Below are 18,402 nucleotides of genomic sequence, written 5' to 3'. Positions count from 1 at the left end.
CTCTTTCAGGCAAAATTGTGAAGCTTCTGCCAGATGATTCTATTGATTCCATGACCAGATTGGTTCTAGTGAATGCCATGTATTTTAAAGGAAAATGGAAAGAGCAATTCAATCCTGAAGATACAACAGAAAAACCTTTCAGAGTAAACCAGGTGGGTGCCTCATTTGGGGTATTAATGATCAGTAACAATCCTTACAGGGCATGGGAAATGTGATTCTACACTGAAATCCTTTCCACACTTCCTACCTATGTTGCTCACTTAACAGAGGCGTGAGATTAGACATTTTTCACACCAGTATCCAATGATCCTGTGAACCACAGAACTTCCTTATGCCACAACCCTGATCACACCCTTTCCCAGACCAACAGTAGCCTTGGCAGTCCAAGGACAAAGACAGACTGATCTTCAGAACTGTGCCCCTATCAAGTACCCTGGGAACACCTGGCTTATCCAAGCATGGTATGGTATCTAGGGATAGGAGACTGAAGACAGAACTCCCAAATGAGTGAAATCACAGATCCCTTTGAGAGAAGACAAGAGCTAGCCTGGTATAGCATTCAGGGCAGGGAGAGGCACTCAGTGAGAGTATGTATGTATGAATATGTATATACACATATATATATATATATACACACACATATATGCATACATATATACATGTGTGTATGTATATATGCGTATCTGTGTATACATATATTCACACATATATACATATAAACATGCATGTGTATATACATTATACATAACTTATTAAAGAAATGAGAAATATATTTGCACAAATATATAAATTCCATGTTATATAATAAATATATTTATAAATTTTTAAATAAAATACTTACCCAAATAAATGTATATTTCCTCATTTCCTTTAGAATCAAGGAATCAGGGAAGACCTAGAGCTACATCTATTCTAATCTCTTCATTTTGCAGATGAAGAAACAGGCTCAGGGAGATGAATAGTGTGGTTTCATAGTATTTGGAGCAGGAAGGAAGGAAGAAAGAAGGGAAGGAGGGAAAGAGAAGAGAGGAAAGAAGTGTTTACTAAGTATCTATTATGTGCCAGGCACAGTGCTAAATACTTGACAAATATCTCATTTGATCCTCAGGAGACCCCAGGGAGGTAGGTCTATTATTATTGCCTTTATAAAGGTGATGAAACTGAGGCAGACAATGGTTAAGTGACTTGCCCAAGACCATCTAGCTAGTACATGTCTGAAGTTGGATTTTTGAACTAAGGTCTTACTAAATCCAGGTCCATTGTTCTACCTACTGAGCCACTTTTCTATCAACCAATCAATTAATTCATCAATAAACATTTATTAAGCACCTACTATGTGCCAGGCACCTCCTAAGTGCCCCCTATGTGCTATGCACTGGGGATACAAAAAGAGGCAAAAGAGAGTCCCTGCCCTCAATGAGCTTAAAATCCAGTTGGGCTGCATCTTAAGGGATCATCCAGGCCAATTTCCTCATTTCATAGAAGTTACTCCCAGGAAGGTGGGGTGATATACCAAAGGTCCCTCTGACCCCAAATCTAATGCTCAATTGGCTATGCCATGCAACCTTGCCAAGGTCACATAGATCAAATTCTGACATGACTAGAGAACAATTTATCTGAAAAAGATTTTGGTAGACTTCAAGCTTACTATAAGTTAACAGTGTGGTAGCACAATGAAAAATCTAATATAGTCTTAGGCTGCATTGAAAGACATAGTATCCAGGACTAAGAAGGCAGAACCCCTACCGTACCCTGTGGTTAGACCACATCTGTAGAATTACGTCTTGTTTGTGGTAATATATTTTAAGAGGGTCATTGTTAAATTGGGGACTATATAGAAAAAGTCAACATGAAAGTGAAGGGTCTCAAGATTATGCCATATGAGGATTGAATAAAGTTCCTGGGAATATTTAGCCTGGAGCTGTCATCTAGTATTTAGAGAGTTACATTAAGGACAGGTTAGCTATGTTTTGCTTGGTTCAAAAAAGCAAAAATCGGAGAAATATGTAGAATTTGTAGAAAGAAGAAAATGTACTATATTTTACCATACTATTTTAATATACTTACATATTATATTTAACATATGAAATGTCACCAAAATGTGTACTTTCCTTCGGAAGCAATTATAATACAAATAAACAGTTAAGTGTGAAATGCCAAACACTCTTGCTAAAATGGAGACTTCACTTGATTTGATTAATAAAAGAATTTTGACTTTGGAATTAATACTATGAGCATGAAATGAAAATTTTTTAAAAATATTCAAAATTTGTTTGAAATTTAAAAAAATTAAAAATATCTTTAGTTCTTTTCTCAATTTATGTCAAGTTTCATAATAATAGCTAGCATTTATATAGCACTTTGTTTGCAAAGTGCTTTACATCTCATTTGATGCTCACAATAATTTTGTGAAGTTTGTGCTATTATTATCCTCATTTTACAGAAGAGGAAACTAAGGCAGAGAGGTTAAATGACTAGAAAATAGGTGTCTAAGGAGAGATTTGAACTCAGATCTTCCTAAATCTATCCAAGTCACAGTCCTATGCCTTTTCTCCACAAGCCATGACTGTCTTCAACACTCCCTGTAACTGAAGCTTTGGAGTTCTTTTCTTTCCATCAGGTGAAGGGTCCTGGAAATCTCCCCATCTTTGTGAAGCTTTCCCTAGTTAATTACAAATAAGTAGCTGCCTCTGACTTATTTTGACTTGCAATATTCATGAATATTTAAACTGTTTGCATTAATAGGGATAAGAAATGAACCAATAATTTCATAGATGTAGAGGACTCCTGGATAAGGAAATTCCCTCTTAGAATGTGTCCTACTGAGAGGTCCCAGAACACGGACTTGCTCAGGTTCATAAGCCAGTAGTAATGACAGGTAGAACTTAGATGCAGATTTTCATGGCTCTGAGGACAGCTGTCACTTCACTACACTATCTTGCTTCTGCAAGACAGAAATGACTTCATTTTGTTCATTGGAGGGGCAACTAGGTGGCACGGTGGATAGAGCCCCAAGTTTGGAGTCAGAAATTATCGTCTTCCTGAGTTCAAATCCAGTCTCAGACACCTACTAGCTGTGTGACCCTGGGCAAGTCACTTAACCATATTTGCCTCAGTTTACTCATCTGTAAAATGAGCTGAAGAAGGAAATGGCAAACTGTAATGTTAAGCAGGGTGGGACTTTTTTTTTTTTTTACTGTTTTCTCTTTTGGAGTGCTAAGGCAATCAAGTGCCTTTAATGAGTCTTGCCTTTGTTTGAATTGGGCAGGTAAAGTGGGACCTTTTTCTTTTGTTTTGGAGTGCTTCTCATCACTGAGGCAATCAGGTATCTTTGAGTCTCATCTTTGTTTGAATCAACATTGATTGGAAACAATATATATGACGTGGTGCTAGTGATTAAAAATCTTTCCCACACCCCTTTTGCTAAGTAGGCACTGAGCTCTCAGGGCCCTGAACAGGGTGTATGAGCTCTGAGGTTGGCGTTTTGCTTATGAGGGTACACGCATTGGAAGAGTATTGGTGATTTGGCCAGCTGAGACTCTGGGTAGCCATCGGAGCCCGCCTCACCCCCCAGCCTTGAAAACCCAGATGTTGGTTGCCTCTCTCTCTGGTAACTGTGTAGGTAATGTCCTGGTCAGACAGCTAGAAGCCTGTCTGTTGATTTCTGTGTGTTATCTGCTCTGTTTATATAATTTCTGTTTGTAATTTCTGTTTGTGTTTTCCCTGAAGTTCAATTGAATGATAGATGTATGTTTAATTAAAATGAGATCATTAACCCCTTAAAGTTGCTTTCCTTAGAAAAGCAGATCAAAGAACCTTTGCTAGCAGCCCTCCTCTGTGCTGGTATTGTTGGTCTTTCACCTCCACAGCAGCTGCTAGCAACGTTGTTGTTACACAAACCACTACAGTCTCTTCGCCAAGAAAACTCCAAAAGGGGATCACAAAGAGTCAGAAATGACTGAAATGACTGAACAACAGAAATTTATAATTTGTGTTCAGGACTAAGCACTCTTGGTCTTGTAAATGTTTTCAGACCACACTGCCCTGTTGAGGCTGCCACACAGAGATTGGCATTTCCACATTTCTTTTCTATGCTTTTCCCCTTTTAGAGCATCAGCTCCAAGAAAAAGTTATTTCCAGTTTACTTCTGTGCAGCCGGTGGCATAGTGCCATGTGCTTGCTAAGGCATTTGTGAAGCAAAAGTGATAAAGGGCTAAAGAATTTCAGAAAAATCATTTCAATGATCTTAGCATCTCTTTCTGATAGAAATAAAAATTTTGTACATGTCTTTTTAATAGACAACAACGAAACCAGTGAAAATGATGTCACTGAAATGCAATCTTCAAATATTTCACATAGAAAAGCCAGAAGCCAAAGGCATTCAGCTTTATTATGGCAACGGTGATGTGAGCATGATCATAGTTCTACCAGATGACGTCAATGGCCTGAAAGAGGTAAAGTCTTGTATTATTCACAATGACACAATAAAGCAGAATCCAATATTTCATCTGAACAGAAGTAGTATAAAGACTATGACATCTCTGGTCATTAATTGCACCAGTCTGGGATTCCAACTTCAGTGCTGAGTAGCATCTCTGGAACGGTATGAGAAACACTGAGGCTGGATCCATGTACATAATGACAGCAGGCTCCAAGCTGTCTTGTGGCTCGTGAAGGCATTAGCATAAACAGTAGAGATCTGGTCCTTAATGACATTCGCAGGGATGTACACATCCCACACAACTTTGTCAGTCAAAGTTCTATTCTTCAGTGTCTCATGTAAATTCAAACTAAACAAGAGATGAACAATTCATATCTATGTCTATCCATCTATCCATCCATCTGTCTGTCCATTTCTATATCTACATATGTATGTATGCATTAAATTAGCCTGAGAAATTGATTTTTTTTAAAAAAAAAACTCTAACTGATCATGAAAACCTTTAACAGCTTTTCCACAAGTTATTTATGAATCTTAAAGAAGGAGAATGCGACTAGTACTGTCTTCTGTGTCATCCTGTTTCCTCACCAAAAATGAAAATGGACAAAGTAACATCTTAGTTCCCAGCCATGTCTAACACATGATGTTATCTAAGATGTAATTTTTTTAACACCCTGGAAAAAGGCTCATGATCATTTACATCAGGCTTGCACAACATATGGCCTGCCAAAGGATTTTGGGCACCCTGTGAAAACTATAGGGTTGCCACTGCGCATTCTCCTGTTTGTGACATGACCCGTAGCAACCAGCCATCCTCAGTCTGTCTCTAGTCTAACCTATCTGCATCCAAAGAAGTTCACAAGTTGTACAGGTCTGATTTACATGGTCAAATTAAATATCCAAGATGCCAAACAAAATTTTAATAGCTAGTATTCATATAGGAAATCTCCAAAATCTTAGTATAATTTTAAGCTATTAGGGCTTAATACCTTAAGCCCTAATAGTTTAAAACTGCACTAAAGTTGTAAACTTTATGATTTACAAAATGCTTTACAGTATTTTCTCATTTAATACTCAAAACAGTTTATGAGGTAGGTACTGTTATTATCTCCACTTTACACATGAGGAAACTGAGGCGCCAAATAGGCTACCAAAATGATCACTATTCCTTTGAGTTGCTGTCTAATTTTTTTTACATGAACTGTGAACTAAAATTATGTATTTGCTTTTTAAGGTGTATATTAAATTTAAATCAATATAGCCAAAACTGTACATTCTTGTCTATCTTTTTTTTCTGGACTTTCTTCTGCTTTTTTCTCTATATTTTAAATATTTCATTGACACATTTTCTTTTCATTACTATCACTATCCACCCAATCCTTCTTTATTTTTATATTTTTTCCAATTAATGTAAAAACAATTTTTAACATTTGTTTTTTAAAGTTTTAAGTTCCAAATTCTTTCCCTTCCTCCCCTCTCCCCTTTTTGAGAAGGCAAGCAATTTGATATAGGTTATACTTGTGCAGTCATACAAAACATATTCCAATATTAGCCATGTTGTGAAAGAAAACAAAGACAAAAAGAAACCCAAGGAAAATTTTAAAAATGTAAAATATGCTTTGACCTGCATTCAGATTTTCTCAGTTCCTTCTCTAGATGTGTAGAGCATTTTTCATCATAAGTCCTACAGAATTTAGGTACGATTGTCATTGTGTGTGTGTGTGTGTGTGTGTGTGTGTGTTTTCAGCTTATCAGCTTGGCCTACCATTGGCAATTAATATTTTCCCAATTATTTAAATTTGACTTTATTTCTATATGAAAAGTGTTTTAAATTGTGTTCATATAGTTCTTGGGTTTGCCTTGCCAGGTAGAGCTCTAAGTATTTTATATTGTCTAATTATTTTAAATGGAGTTTCTCTTTCTATCTCTTCCTGCTGGACTTTGTTGTTAATATATAGAAATGGTGAGATTTATATAGGTTCATGTTATATCCTGCAAATCTGCTGAAGTTGTTATTTTGACTAGTTTTTAATTGATCATTATTGTTCTCTAAGTTTACCATCATATCATCTGCAAAGTAATTGTTTTGTTTCCTCATTGCCTACTTTTATTCTTCCAATTTTTCTTGTCTTAATTGTATTAGCATTTCTAGTACAACATTGAATAATAGTGGGCATCCTTGCTTCACCCTTGATCTTATTGGGGAGACTTCTAGCTCATCTCCATTACAGATAATGCTTGCTTATGGATTTAGATAGATACTACTTATCATTTTAAGGAAAGCTCCATTTATTTCTATGCTTTCCAATACTTTATTTAAATAGGAATAAATGTATTTTGTCAAAAGCTTCTGCATATATTGACATATTTATATTACTCTTGTTATTTTTATTATTGATATGGTCAATTATGATGATATTTTTCCTAATATTGAACTAGCCTCACATTCCTGGTATAAATCAATCCCACATGGTCATAGTTTGTGATCTTTGTGATATATTGCTGCAATTTCCTTGCTAGTATTATATTTAAAATTTTTGGTATCATTATTCACTAGGGAAATTAGTCTATAGTTTTATTTCTCTGTTTTTGTTCTTGCTGGTTTAGGTATCAGCACCATATTTGCATCATGCAAGGAATTTGGCAGGAGTCCATCTTTGCCTATTTTTTCCAAATAGTTCATGTAGTGTTGGAAATAATTGTTCTTTAAATGTTTAGTGAAATTTACTTGTGAATCCATCTAGTCCTGGTGATTTTTTCTTAGGGAGCTTATTTATGACTTGTTCAATTTATTTTTCTAAGATAGAGTTACCTAAGTATTGTACTTCCTTTTCTGTTAATCTGGGCAATTTATATTTTTTGTAAATGTTTACTTATTTTACTTAGATTGTCAATTTGTTGGCATATAACTGGGCAAAATAGTTCCTAATAGCTTTAATTTCATCTTCATTGGTGGTGCATTCATCTTTTTCCTTTTGGTTCTGGTAATTTAATTTTCCTCCTTCTTTTGTTAAGTCAAATTATCCAATAATTTTTCTATTTCATTGGTTTTTCATAAACAATCTCTTACAGTTTTTATTAGTTCAATGGTTACATTACTTTCATTTTTATTAATCCTCATGATTTTCAGGATTTCCAAGGGTATTTAATTAAGGATTTTTAATTCACTCTTTTTCTAGTTGTATTTTTAGTTGCCTGCCAAAAACATTAATCTATACTTTCATTGTTTTATTGATGTAAGCATTTAGAGATATAAATTTTCCCTTAAGTGCTGCTTTGGTTGCATTGCACAAATTTTTGTATGTTGTCTCATTGTTATCATTCTCTTTAACAAAATTATTGATTGTTTCTATGACTGATTCTTTAACCAACTTATTCTTTAGGATTAGATCATTTAGTTTCTGATTATTTTTAATCTATATTTTCATGGCCTTTTATTGAATATAATTTTTATTGCATTATGATCTGAAAAGGATGCGTTTAATATTTCTGCTTTTCTCCATTTGGTTGTGCAGTTTTCATGTCCTAATACATGGTCAATTTTTGTAAAGGTGCAATGTACAGTGGAGAAAAAGCTATTCTCCTTTCTATTCCCATTCAGTTTTCTCCTGAGGAAAATCATATCTAACTTTTCTAAAATTCTATTCATCTCTTTTAACTTCTTGTTTATTTTTTGGTTAGATTTATCTAGTTCTGAGACAGAAAGTTGAGGTCCCCCACTAGTATCATTTTACTGTATATTTCCTCCTGAAATTCATTTAACTTTTTTCTTTAAGAATTTGGATTCTATACCATTTGGTGCATATATATTTAGTACTGATATTACTTCATTGTCTATGGTGCCTTTTAGAAAGATGTAGTGTCCCTCATTATTCCTTTTAATTAAATGTCCTTTTGCTTTTCCTTTGTCTGAGATCATAATTGCTACACCCTTTTTTTTACTTTGGCTGAAGCATAATATATTCTGCTCCAGTCCTTTATTTTTACTCTGTGTGTGTCTTTGTTTCAAGTGTGTTTCTTGTAAATAGTATATTGTTAGATTCTGGTTTTTAATCCACTCTGCTATATGTTTCTGTTTTGTGGGTGAGTTCATCCTTTGCATCCTATCCATATCCTATGCATATTGAGTCATGATTATTAACTGTATATTTCCCTCTCATTTCCCTTACCCCTCTCCCATTTATTCCCCATCTCTTCTTTTACCCTATTCCTCTGCAAAAGTCTGTTAGGCTTCTGACCACTGCTTCCCCCAATCTACCCTCCCTTCTATCAGCCCCTCTCTCCCTTCTCTTGTTCCCCTTTCCTCCTATCTTCTGATAAGGCAAAATAGATTTCTATGCCCAGCTGAGTATGTTTGTTATACCTTCTTTGAGCCAATTCTAATGAGAGTAAGGTTGAAACATTGCCTGTCCCTCCATCACACCCTCAACAATAGAAGCATCTCATTTATGTGAGATAATTTAACTCATTCTACCTCTTCCTTCCCCTTTCTCCCAGTTCTTCCTTCTTTCTCACCTCTCAATTTTATTTTTTTAAATCATTCCATTATAGTCAACTCACACTTGTGCTCTTTGTCTGTACATACTCCTTCTTACTGTCCTAATAATAATAAAATTCTTAGGAGTTACATGTTTCATCTTCCCATGTAGGAATGGAAATAGTTTAACCTGATTGAATCCCTTATGATTTCTTGTTCATGGTTACCATTTTTATGCTTCTCTTGAGTCTTGAATTTGAAAGTTAAATTTTCTATTCAGCTCTGTTCTTTTCATCAGGAATGCTTGAAAATCCTCTATTTCATTGAATACCCATTTTTTTTCTCTTGAAGGATTATGCTCAGTTTTGCTGGTCAGGTTATTCTTGGTTATAAACCTACATCCTATTCCCTCTGAAATATCACATCCCAATCCCCCATCCTTTAATGTAGAAGCTTCTAAATCTTATATTATCCATCCTGTGGATTCATGACATTTGAATTGTTTTTTTCTGGCTGCTTGCAATATTTTCTCCTTGACCTGAGAGTTTTGGAATGTGGCTATAATATTCCTGAGAGTTTTCATTTTGGAATCTCAGGAGGTAATGAGTGGATTCTTTTAATTTCAATTTTACCCTCTGGTTCTAGGATATCAGGGCAGTTTTCTTTGACAATTTCTTGAAATATGATGCTTAAGCTCTTTATTAATCATTGTTTTCAGTTATTTCAATAGTTCTTAAATTATCTCTCCTTGATCTATTTCCCAGGTTAGTTGCTTTTCCAATAAGATTATTCATATTTTCTTCCATTTTCTTTCATTCTTTTGACTTTGTTTATATTGTTTCTTGATGCCATTAGCTTCTACTTGCCCAATTCTAATTTTTAAGGAATTATTATCTTCAGCAAGTCCCCCTTTCCCATTCGGCCAATTCTACTTTTTGTTTTGTTTTGTTTTTGGAGGGGGAAAGGCAGGCCAATTGGGGTTAAGTGACTTGCCCAAGGTCACACAGCTAGCAAGCGTGTCAAGTGTCTGAAGCCAGATTTGAACTCAGGTCCTCCTGACTCCAGGGCCAGTGCTCTACTCACTGTACCACCTAGCTGCCCTTCAATTCTACTTTTTAAGGAGTCTTTTTTTTCAGCGAATTCTTACACCTCTTTTTTCCACTTTGCCAGTTCTGCTTTTTAAGGAGTTCATCTCTTCAGTGCATTTTTGTGTCTGTTTTACCACTTATCATTTACCATGGCCAATTCTGTTTTCAAGGTGTTATTTTCTTCTTTATTTTCTGTGCTTCTTTTACCAAGCTGTTAACTCTAGTTTCATGGTTTTCTTGCATCATTCTCATTTCTTTTCCCAATTTTTCTTCTACCTCTCTTTTTTGATTTTTAAAATTCTTTTTGAACTCTTCCAGGAATTCTTTTTAGGCCTGTGAGCAATTCACATTTTTCTTTGATACTTTGCATGTGGCTGTTTTGATTTTGTTGTCTTGTGAGTTTGTGTCTTAATCTTCCCTGTTATCATAGTAACTTTCCATGGTCAGGTTCTGCTTTTGTTGTTTGTTCATTTTTCCAGCCTATTTCTTGATCTATATTAAAGTTGGGTTCTGTTCTCATGATGAAGGAAGCACTATCCCAAGCTTTAGACCTTTCTTGCTGCTGCTGCTTTTGGAGCTAGCTCCAGGGGTCTGTAGATTTTAAGTTCTTTCAAGGTGGTATGATTTAAGGAGAGGTGTGGGCACTGATCATTTGGCCTATGCTGTAGCTTATGAGTGACTACAAGAACTCTTCTCAGCCTTGGAACACAGAACAGGGCCCCTGCACCCCTGCAACTGTATGCACTAGTGAGTTAGTGCTTCTCTTAGCTCTGGGACTGTGATTCAGAACTGTGTATGGGCAATGTGGCAGAGTCCTGCACCCAGTGTCAGCAAAGGGTCCCCTGTAATTTCCTTCTGTCCAGTTGTCCAACCATCTCACCATCTGTGGGTCAAGAGCTGTTAGAGCTACTGCTGCTACTAATGAACTACCTCCAAGGCCTGCTGCTGGCATCCTGGCACTGTTGTGCTGTGGGCATATACTTGGCTCTAGGTCTAATCACCATCCTGCTGAGACTGTCACACATTGTCCTAATCTGAAAATATATGCTGAATGAGAAATATATTTTTGCACTAGGACAATGTATGAATTTGTCAAGAAGTAGGAAAATGCTCATTTCTGTATATTTTCCACCTCGGTTAGTAGACATATATGTATATATGTATGTATGTGTATGCATATATATATATATATTATACACACATATATTAGTAGATCCTATTTGTATGTAACGGAGATATCAGAGGTTTTAAACTTCTATTGTGAGACTGAAAAAGGATTGTGTCTATAGGAAGCAAGCACCGATGTCAAGACTGAATGGAAACTCATCTAACTATAGAGGAGTGGGAGTTCCTGCCCTGCCTTTAAATCTATACCTTCATTATCTTTGCCTGGTGGGGTGGAAGAGGGATATTCCTAGAGAAGCAGGTAACTGATTCTGAACTTTTGTTTTTATCTAATCACAATTTGCTTTCTTCTGAAAATTGCCCTCTACATGGCAGAAGCTAATCCCAGAATCTCAGAGACTGACACACGCCTGACAGAGAAGACTCTCTACAGGATATGCTCTCCACATGTAGTCTGTGAATACTTCTCATGAGAGAGAAACCATTAGCCCATAGGTCAACTCATTCCTCTTTGAAGTAGCTCTAATTATTAATTAATTATTAAGTAGTTTTTCTTTGCATCAATAGTTTGGGATAGTCACTCATCATTTCCAATTTTGGAAATCGTTCATATCTGCCATCCATTTATCTATTGGGGGAATAGTGCCAAGTATTACATATGCATGTCAATTCTTATAATATCTTGAATGGTAATAGCTACTATTATTGCATAGACATTGCCTAAGCATACATTTACATAAACTCATAGAATGTTAATGTTGGAAGGGACCTCAGATCATGCAACCTAGCCTAGCCCACTCATTCTATAAGGAAAGAAAGAGGCCAAGTGAGATTGCCAAGTTCATGCAGCTGAGTGGTGTGTATGGGTATGTAAGTTATGTCTAAACACCATTGCAGAAGATTAAGACTCACCGAAGCACTTTGCACACCTGTTTTTCACAATTCCCCATCAGGCAAACTCTGACGCTGAATATTCAATGTGATCCATAATACAAGACTAATTCCAGAGGCAAATGGAATAATAGGACCTAAAACTGTGTTTTAGATTTGATTTTAGGATCCAGTATTATCACATTGTTGTCAGTTGTATATCCAAACAAGGAAAGAAAAAAAAATCAAAGAAAAAACTGAATATTAAAAAAAAATAAAGCTTTGTTCTGCTCATGACTTTCCTTTTTTATATCACAGTAATTTCTGGGGAAAAGAATTCTTCCCCAGTCCTCAGATTGCACTCTTTTTTGTAACAAAGATAAAGCATGCCTTCCAGGGACTACCACAGACATTCTATGCACACTATTATGTCCTAATACTCCCCATAGTCCTGGGCTTCTCTGCCATGAGGAAGGTGGTACCAATGGCAGGAAGCTATGTTTCATTATATAGTCTCTGGATCTTTGGTAGTTTTTCAATTACTCAGAGTTGAGCTCCATTTGAGTGATTTTTTTTTTATTTACACAGATGGAGTCCTACATATTGTTCTTTCAGTTCTGCTTATTTCATTCTGCCTCAGTTTGATCCATTTCTCCATGGTTCTCTGCATTCTTCATTTTCTTTGTCCTCACAAAAATGTTACTTTATGTTCATACACCAAAGTTTTTCAGACATTCCCCAGTTGATGCAAATCCATTTTGTTTCCCCTTCTTTGCTACCATAAAGACTGCTACACTGGACATTTTGGTCCATATGGGGTCTTTGTTTCTGTTTTTTACTTTACTGGGGTATATATACCCAGTAGATGAATCATAGGGTCAAAGAGTAAGGACAATATAGTCACTTTTTTTGCACCATTCCAAATTCATCTCCAGAACTGCTGAACCAGTGTAGAGTTTTATCAACAGCGAATCAGGATATGTTAATTTCCACAGTCTCTCCATTATCAGGTGTTCTCATTTTGGTTATCCTTGTCAATTTGCATAGTGTGAGGTAAAACTTCAGAGTTGCTATAATTTGAATACTACATCAGTGGATTGTTTTCAAATAATCACTCTCTATTTTCAATTGGAAATTGTTCATACTCAGTTATCTAATGGGGGAATGGTGCTAAGTCCTACATATTCCTGTCAATTCTTGTAATATCTTGAATAGCACACTTCTATCTGTGATATTTATGCAAATGTTTTTCTCACTTAAATTTCCTATTCTGTCTTCACTAATTTTGGAATTTCTAAGTAATCATATACTGCTATCTCTGCCACTGTGATTATGATAGTTCACAAATTGAATATATTCATTTCTTTTTTAAAATTGACAAATATTTACTATTTTTCTCTCCTTCCTTCTTCCACTCCTAATCTCCCCCCTCCAAAATAAAAACAAAAATCTTGTAACAAATATGCATAGTCGGGGCGGAGCCAAGATGGCGGCTGATAAGCAGGGACTAGCATGAGCTCCGCACCGAGTCCCTCCAAAAACCTATAAAAAATGGCTCTGAACCAATTCTAGAACTGCAGAACCCACAAAACAGCAGAGGGAAGCAGGGCTCCAGCCCAGGACAGCCTAGATGGTCTCTGGGTGAGGTCTATCCCACAAGGAGCTGGGAGCTGGGAGCTGGGAACGGAGTGGAGCAGAACCCAGCCTGAGCGGCGTGGACCATCCAGACCAGAAGCCGGGCAGAGGGGGCCCTAGCACCCTGAATCAGTGAGCTGCGGCATTTACCAGACTTCTTAACCCACAAACACCAAAGACTGAGGAGAAGGTTAGTGGGAAAAGCTGCAGGAGTGGAAGGAGTTCGCGGTTTGGCTTCCAGCCCCCGGAGCAGCGGAGGTGGGGCAGCTACAGCTGCTGCCGCTTCTGGCCCCAGGACCACCTGGTGGGAGGAATTAAGTGGCGGATCAGAGCAGGAGTGCACAGCCTGCTGAAGATCTAAGCCCAGTCCCGGTTGGGGGTTCTTGGGGAAGGAGCAGTGCTGGTGTGGCAGAGCTGGCACATCCCCCCCAAACATGGAACATAGAACTCTTTAGTCTACAAGCAGTCATACCCCACTGAAAAACTCAAGGGTCAAGTTAGTTGGTTGGGAATATGGCCACGCAGCAAAAACGCACCCAGATGCAGTCTCAGACTTTGGATTCTTTCTTTGGTGACAAAGAAGACCAAAACATACAGCCTAAAGAAGACAACGAAGTCATAAAGCCTACAACAAAAGCCTCCAAGAAAAACATGAACTGGTCCCAGGCCATGGAAGAGCTCAAAAAGGATTTGGAAAAGCAAGTTAGAGAAGTAGAGGAAAAATTGGGATGAGAAATGAGAAGGATGGGAGAAAACCATGAAAAACAAGTCAATGACTTGCTAAAGGAGACCCAAAAAAATACTGAAAAATACACTGAAGAAAACAACACCTTAAAAAATAGACTAACTCAAATGGCAAAAGAGCTCCAAAAAGCCAATGAGGAGAAGAATGCCTTGAAAGGCAGAATTAGCCAAATGGAAAAGGAGGTCTGAAAGACCACTGAAGAAAATACTACTTTAAAAATTAGATTGGAGCAAGTGGAAGCTAGTGACTTGATGAGAAATCAAGATATTATAAAACATAACCAAAGGAATGAAAAAATGGAAGACAATGTGAAATATCTCTTTGGAAAAACCACTGACCTGGAAAATAGATCCAGGAGAGATAATTTAAAATTTACTGGACTACCTGAAAGCCATGATCAAAAAAAGAGCCTAGATATCATCTTTCAAGAAATAATCAAGGAGAACTGCCCTGATATTCAAGAGCCGCAGGGCAAAATAGAAATTGAAAGAATCCATCAATCGCCTCCTCAAATAGATCCCAAAAAGAAATCTCTTAAGAATATTGTTGCCAAATTCCAGAGCTCCCAGATCAAGGAGAAAATACTGCAAGCAGCCAGAAAGAAACAATTTGAGTATTGTGGAAACCCAATCAGAATAACCAAAGATCTAGCAGCTTCTACATTAAGAGATCGAAGGGCTTGGAATGCGATATTCCGGAGGTCAGTGGAGCTAGGATTAAAACCTAGAATCACCTACCCAGCAAAACTGAGTATCATGCTCCAAGGCAAAATATGGATTTTCAATAAAATAGAGGACTTTCAAGCTTTCTCAGTGAAAAGACCAGAACTGAATAGAAAATTTGACTTTCAAACAAAAGAATCAAGAGAAGCATGAAAAGGTAATCAAGAAAAAGAACAGAAATTGCAAGGGACTTACTAAAGTTGAACTGTTTTGTTTACATTCCTACATGGAAAGATGATGTGTATGATTCATGGGACCTCAGTATTAGGGTAGCTGAAGGGAATATGCATACATATATATATTTATGTATATATATATAAGTGAATGTGTATGTATGTATATATCTGTATATATATATGTATATATATACATATATATATATATATATATATATATATATATATATATATATATATATATAAAAAGTGAGAGAGAGCAGACACAGGGTGAGTTGAAGATGAAGGGAAGATATCTAAAAGAAATAAAGTCAAATTAAGGGATGAGAGAGCAACATACTGAGAGAGGGAGATAGGGAGAGATAGAATGGGGTGGATTATCTCACATAAAGGTGTCAAGAAGAAGCAGTTCTGTGGGAGGAGGGGAGAGGGCAGGTGAGGGGGGAGTGAGTGAACCTTGCTCTCATCAGATTTGGCCTGAGGAGGGAATACCATACATACTGAATTGGGTATCTTACCCCACAGGAAAGAAGAGGGAGGAAGATAAAAAAATAAAAGGGGGGGATGATAGAGGGGAAGGCTGATGGGGGTGGAGGTAATCAAAAACAAACACTTTGGAAAGGGGACAGGGTCAAGGGAGAAAATTCAATAAAGGGGAATGGGTTGGGAAGGAGCAAAATATAGTTAGTCTTTCACAACATGAGTATTGTGGAAGGGTTATACATAATGATACACATGTAGCCTATGTTGAATTGCTTGACTTCTTAGGGAGGGTGGGTGAGAAGGGAAGAGGGGAGAGAATTTGGAACTCAAAGTTTTAAAAACAGATGTTCAAAAACAAAAAAAAAAGTTTTTGCATGCAACTAGAAAATAAGATATGCAGGCAATGGGGCGTAGAAATTTATCTTGCCCTACAAGAAAGGAAGGGAAAAGGGGATGGGGGAGGTGATAGAGGGGAGGGCTGACTGGGGAACAGGGCAACCAGAATATATGCCATCTTGGAGTGGGGGGGAGGGTAGAAATGGGGAGAAAATTTGTAATCCAAACTCTTGTGAAAATCAATGCTGAAAACTAAATATGTTAAATAAATTTAAATTTAAACTGGTAAAAAAAAACAAATATGCATAGTCATGAAAAAATACAATTCTATATTGTCAATGTCTAAAAGTGTATCTCATTTTACATATTAAGTCCATAACTTGTCTGTCAAGTTTTATCACCTTTATCACCAGTCCTCTGGAATCATAGTAAATCAATGTATCTATCAGAGTTCTAAGGTCTTTCCAAGTTTTTAATTTTTACAGTATTAATGTTATAGTATAAACTGTTCTCCTGGTTCTGCTCCTTTCTCTTTGTATGGGTCCCCACAAGTCTTCACAGATGTTTCTGAAACTGTCCTGTTGGCCATTTCTCTTTTTAATGTCACTGAACAAATATGTTTTTTCTTTTCCTTTTAAATTTTTAATGACTCTATTGTGTGTTCCATAATTCTAGCTGGAAAAGACAATCACTTATGGGAAGTTGAGTGATTGGACTCATGAAGACATGATGGAGCTGTATGATGTGCAGCTGTACCTCCCCAGATTCAAGCTGGACAAGAGCTATGACCTCAAGTCGACCTTGATCAGCATGGGGATGAGTGATGCCTTCAGCACAAGCCATGCTGACTTTTCAGGCATGACTGAGAGAAAAAATCTATTCTTGTCAGAAGTTTTCCATAAATCTTCTATTGAAGTCAATGAAGAAGGTACAGAGGCAGCAGCAAGCACTGCAGATGAGTTGTCACTTCGTATGAAACTCCCTTCCATAACATTCAATGTGGATCACCCATTCCTATTTTTCATTAAGCACAATAAAACTAACAGTATTCTCTTCTATGGAAGAGTCTATTCCCCCTAGATGTTGCCTCTCACTCACGTAGCAAAATCAACTTCACTCATTCAACCTGGAAAATTCCTTGATCACTTGGCTCTCCTTTATGTATCCTAGTTAATAAAGAAGTTATGATATAAATAATTTTGAAATGTGGCATGTTATAAAAGCTGGAGCACAGTTAGTACCTGGAACTATAATTTAGATTTTTATAACTCTGGTGTTTCTTGCTGTATTATTATAGCAAATTGCATTGTCTGTCATTATCTTCTTTTAGCAGTTTGCATTACACCATTTGGGTGACTCAGACATTCTTGATCTATCTACCTGACATTGTGGCCACTATTTGCTGGATCATTTATCCCTGTTCTGCCTGTTTAAAAATTATCCATCCATCATTTGGACAAAGAATTTAGAAAAAGAATCGCCAAAGTCTTTGTCTTGTCATATGGGCTCAGATATATCAATTTATTAAGTAATTCCCCAGAGCCGATGCCCCCAATACTGCAAGGCATTCAAGAATGTTGGTTGATTTTTCATTATATGCTATGGACAAATTCCTTCCTTTTTGGATGTGAGTTTTTTAAGAAAGTGCGGTGAACAAAATGTATGTTCTGACATGTGATTAACATCTACCAATTAAGCAAGCCCTTGTTTTGTGAAAAAATCCCTAATTCACAGATTTTTATTAGTGGCTTTATCAGGTAATATTCTATTTCTGGAAACCTATTAGGTTCTGCTAAGTTGTCTTTTTCCTATTAATTTTAGAAGTATCAAAATTATTAAATCTCTCTTGTTTGTAAAATGTAAATATTAGTCAAATTTCTACTCTTCCATTTAAATGTGGGCAGCTATAACACAAAAATGACTCCTGAAGAAGACATGATGCTGTATTTTAAAATGAAATTTTATTGTTAGAGTATCACAGCTACAATTTTTAGAGAATTTTAAACATGCTTTATTTGTATACCCAGTGTCTTATATTAATGGCAGTCAAATAAGATGCATAATGATTCTATCTTTTATGGTGGTGTTTTGATCAACTTATTCATCTAGGGATTTTATAACATTTTGGTATGGGAATAGAGACCAGTGATGCACAGACTGGAAGAAAAGACAACCAGGCAAGAGTAAAGAGAACACCTAGGGAAAAGCGATTTAAATGGACTCAATTTCAAAAAGACCAAGTCTATTTCAAAAAAGGAAAAGAAATGAAATTGTGTCTTATCAGAAGTGAAATCGTAACCTAGA

The 18,402-nt window shown here is 36.6% G+C and overlaps 1 protein-coding gene across 1 annotated transcript in view; it reads left to right on the top strand.

The window, feature by feature from the left end:
* LOC118830897 (serpin B10-like) overlaps positions 1–17,801 on the top strand; it is a 32,743-nt gene extending 14,942 nt beyond the window's left edge. Inside the window, exons 6-8 of the mRNA XM_036737974.1 lie at positions 10–152; positions 4,299–4,454; positions 16,774–17,801. Coding sequence (XP_036593869.1) covers positions 10–152; positions 4,299–4,454; positions 16,774–17,178 — 704 coding nt within the window. The 3' untranslated portion in view covers positions 17,179–17,801. The remainder of the gene's footprint in view (positions 1–9; positions 153–4,298; positions 4,455–16,773) is intronic.
* Positions 17,802–18,402: the final 601 nt, after the last annotated feature.

This window comes from Trichosurus vulpecula, chromosome 1 (assembly GCF_011100635.1).
Source record: "Trichosurus vulpecula isolate mTriVul1 chromosome 1, mTriVul1.pri, whole genome shotgun sequence".
NCBI lineage: Eukaryota > Metazoa > Chordata > Mammalia > Diprotodontia > Phalangeridae > Trichosurus > Trichosurus vulpecula.
This window is presented reverse-complemented; position numbering and strand designations above follow the sequence as displayed.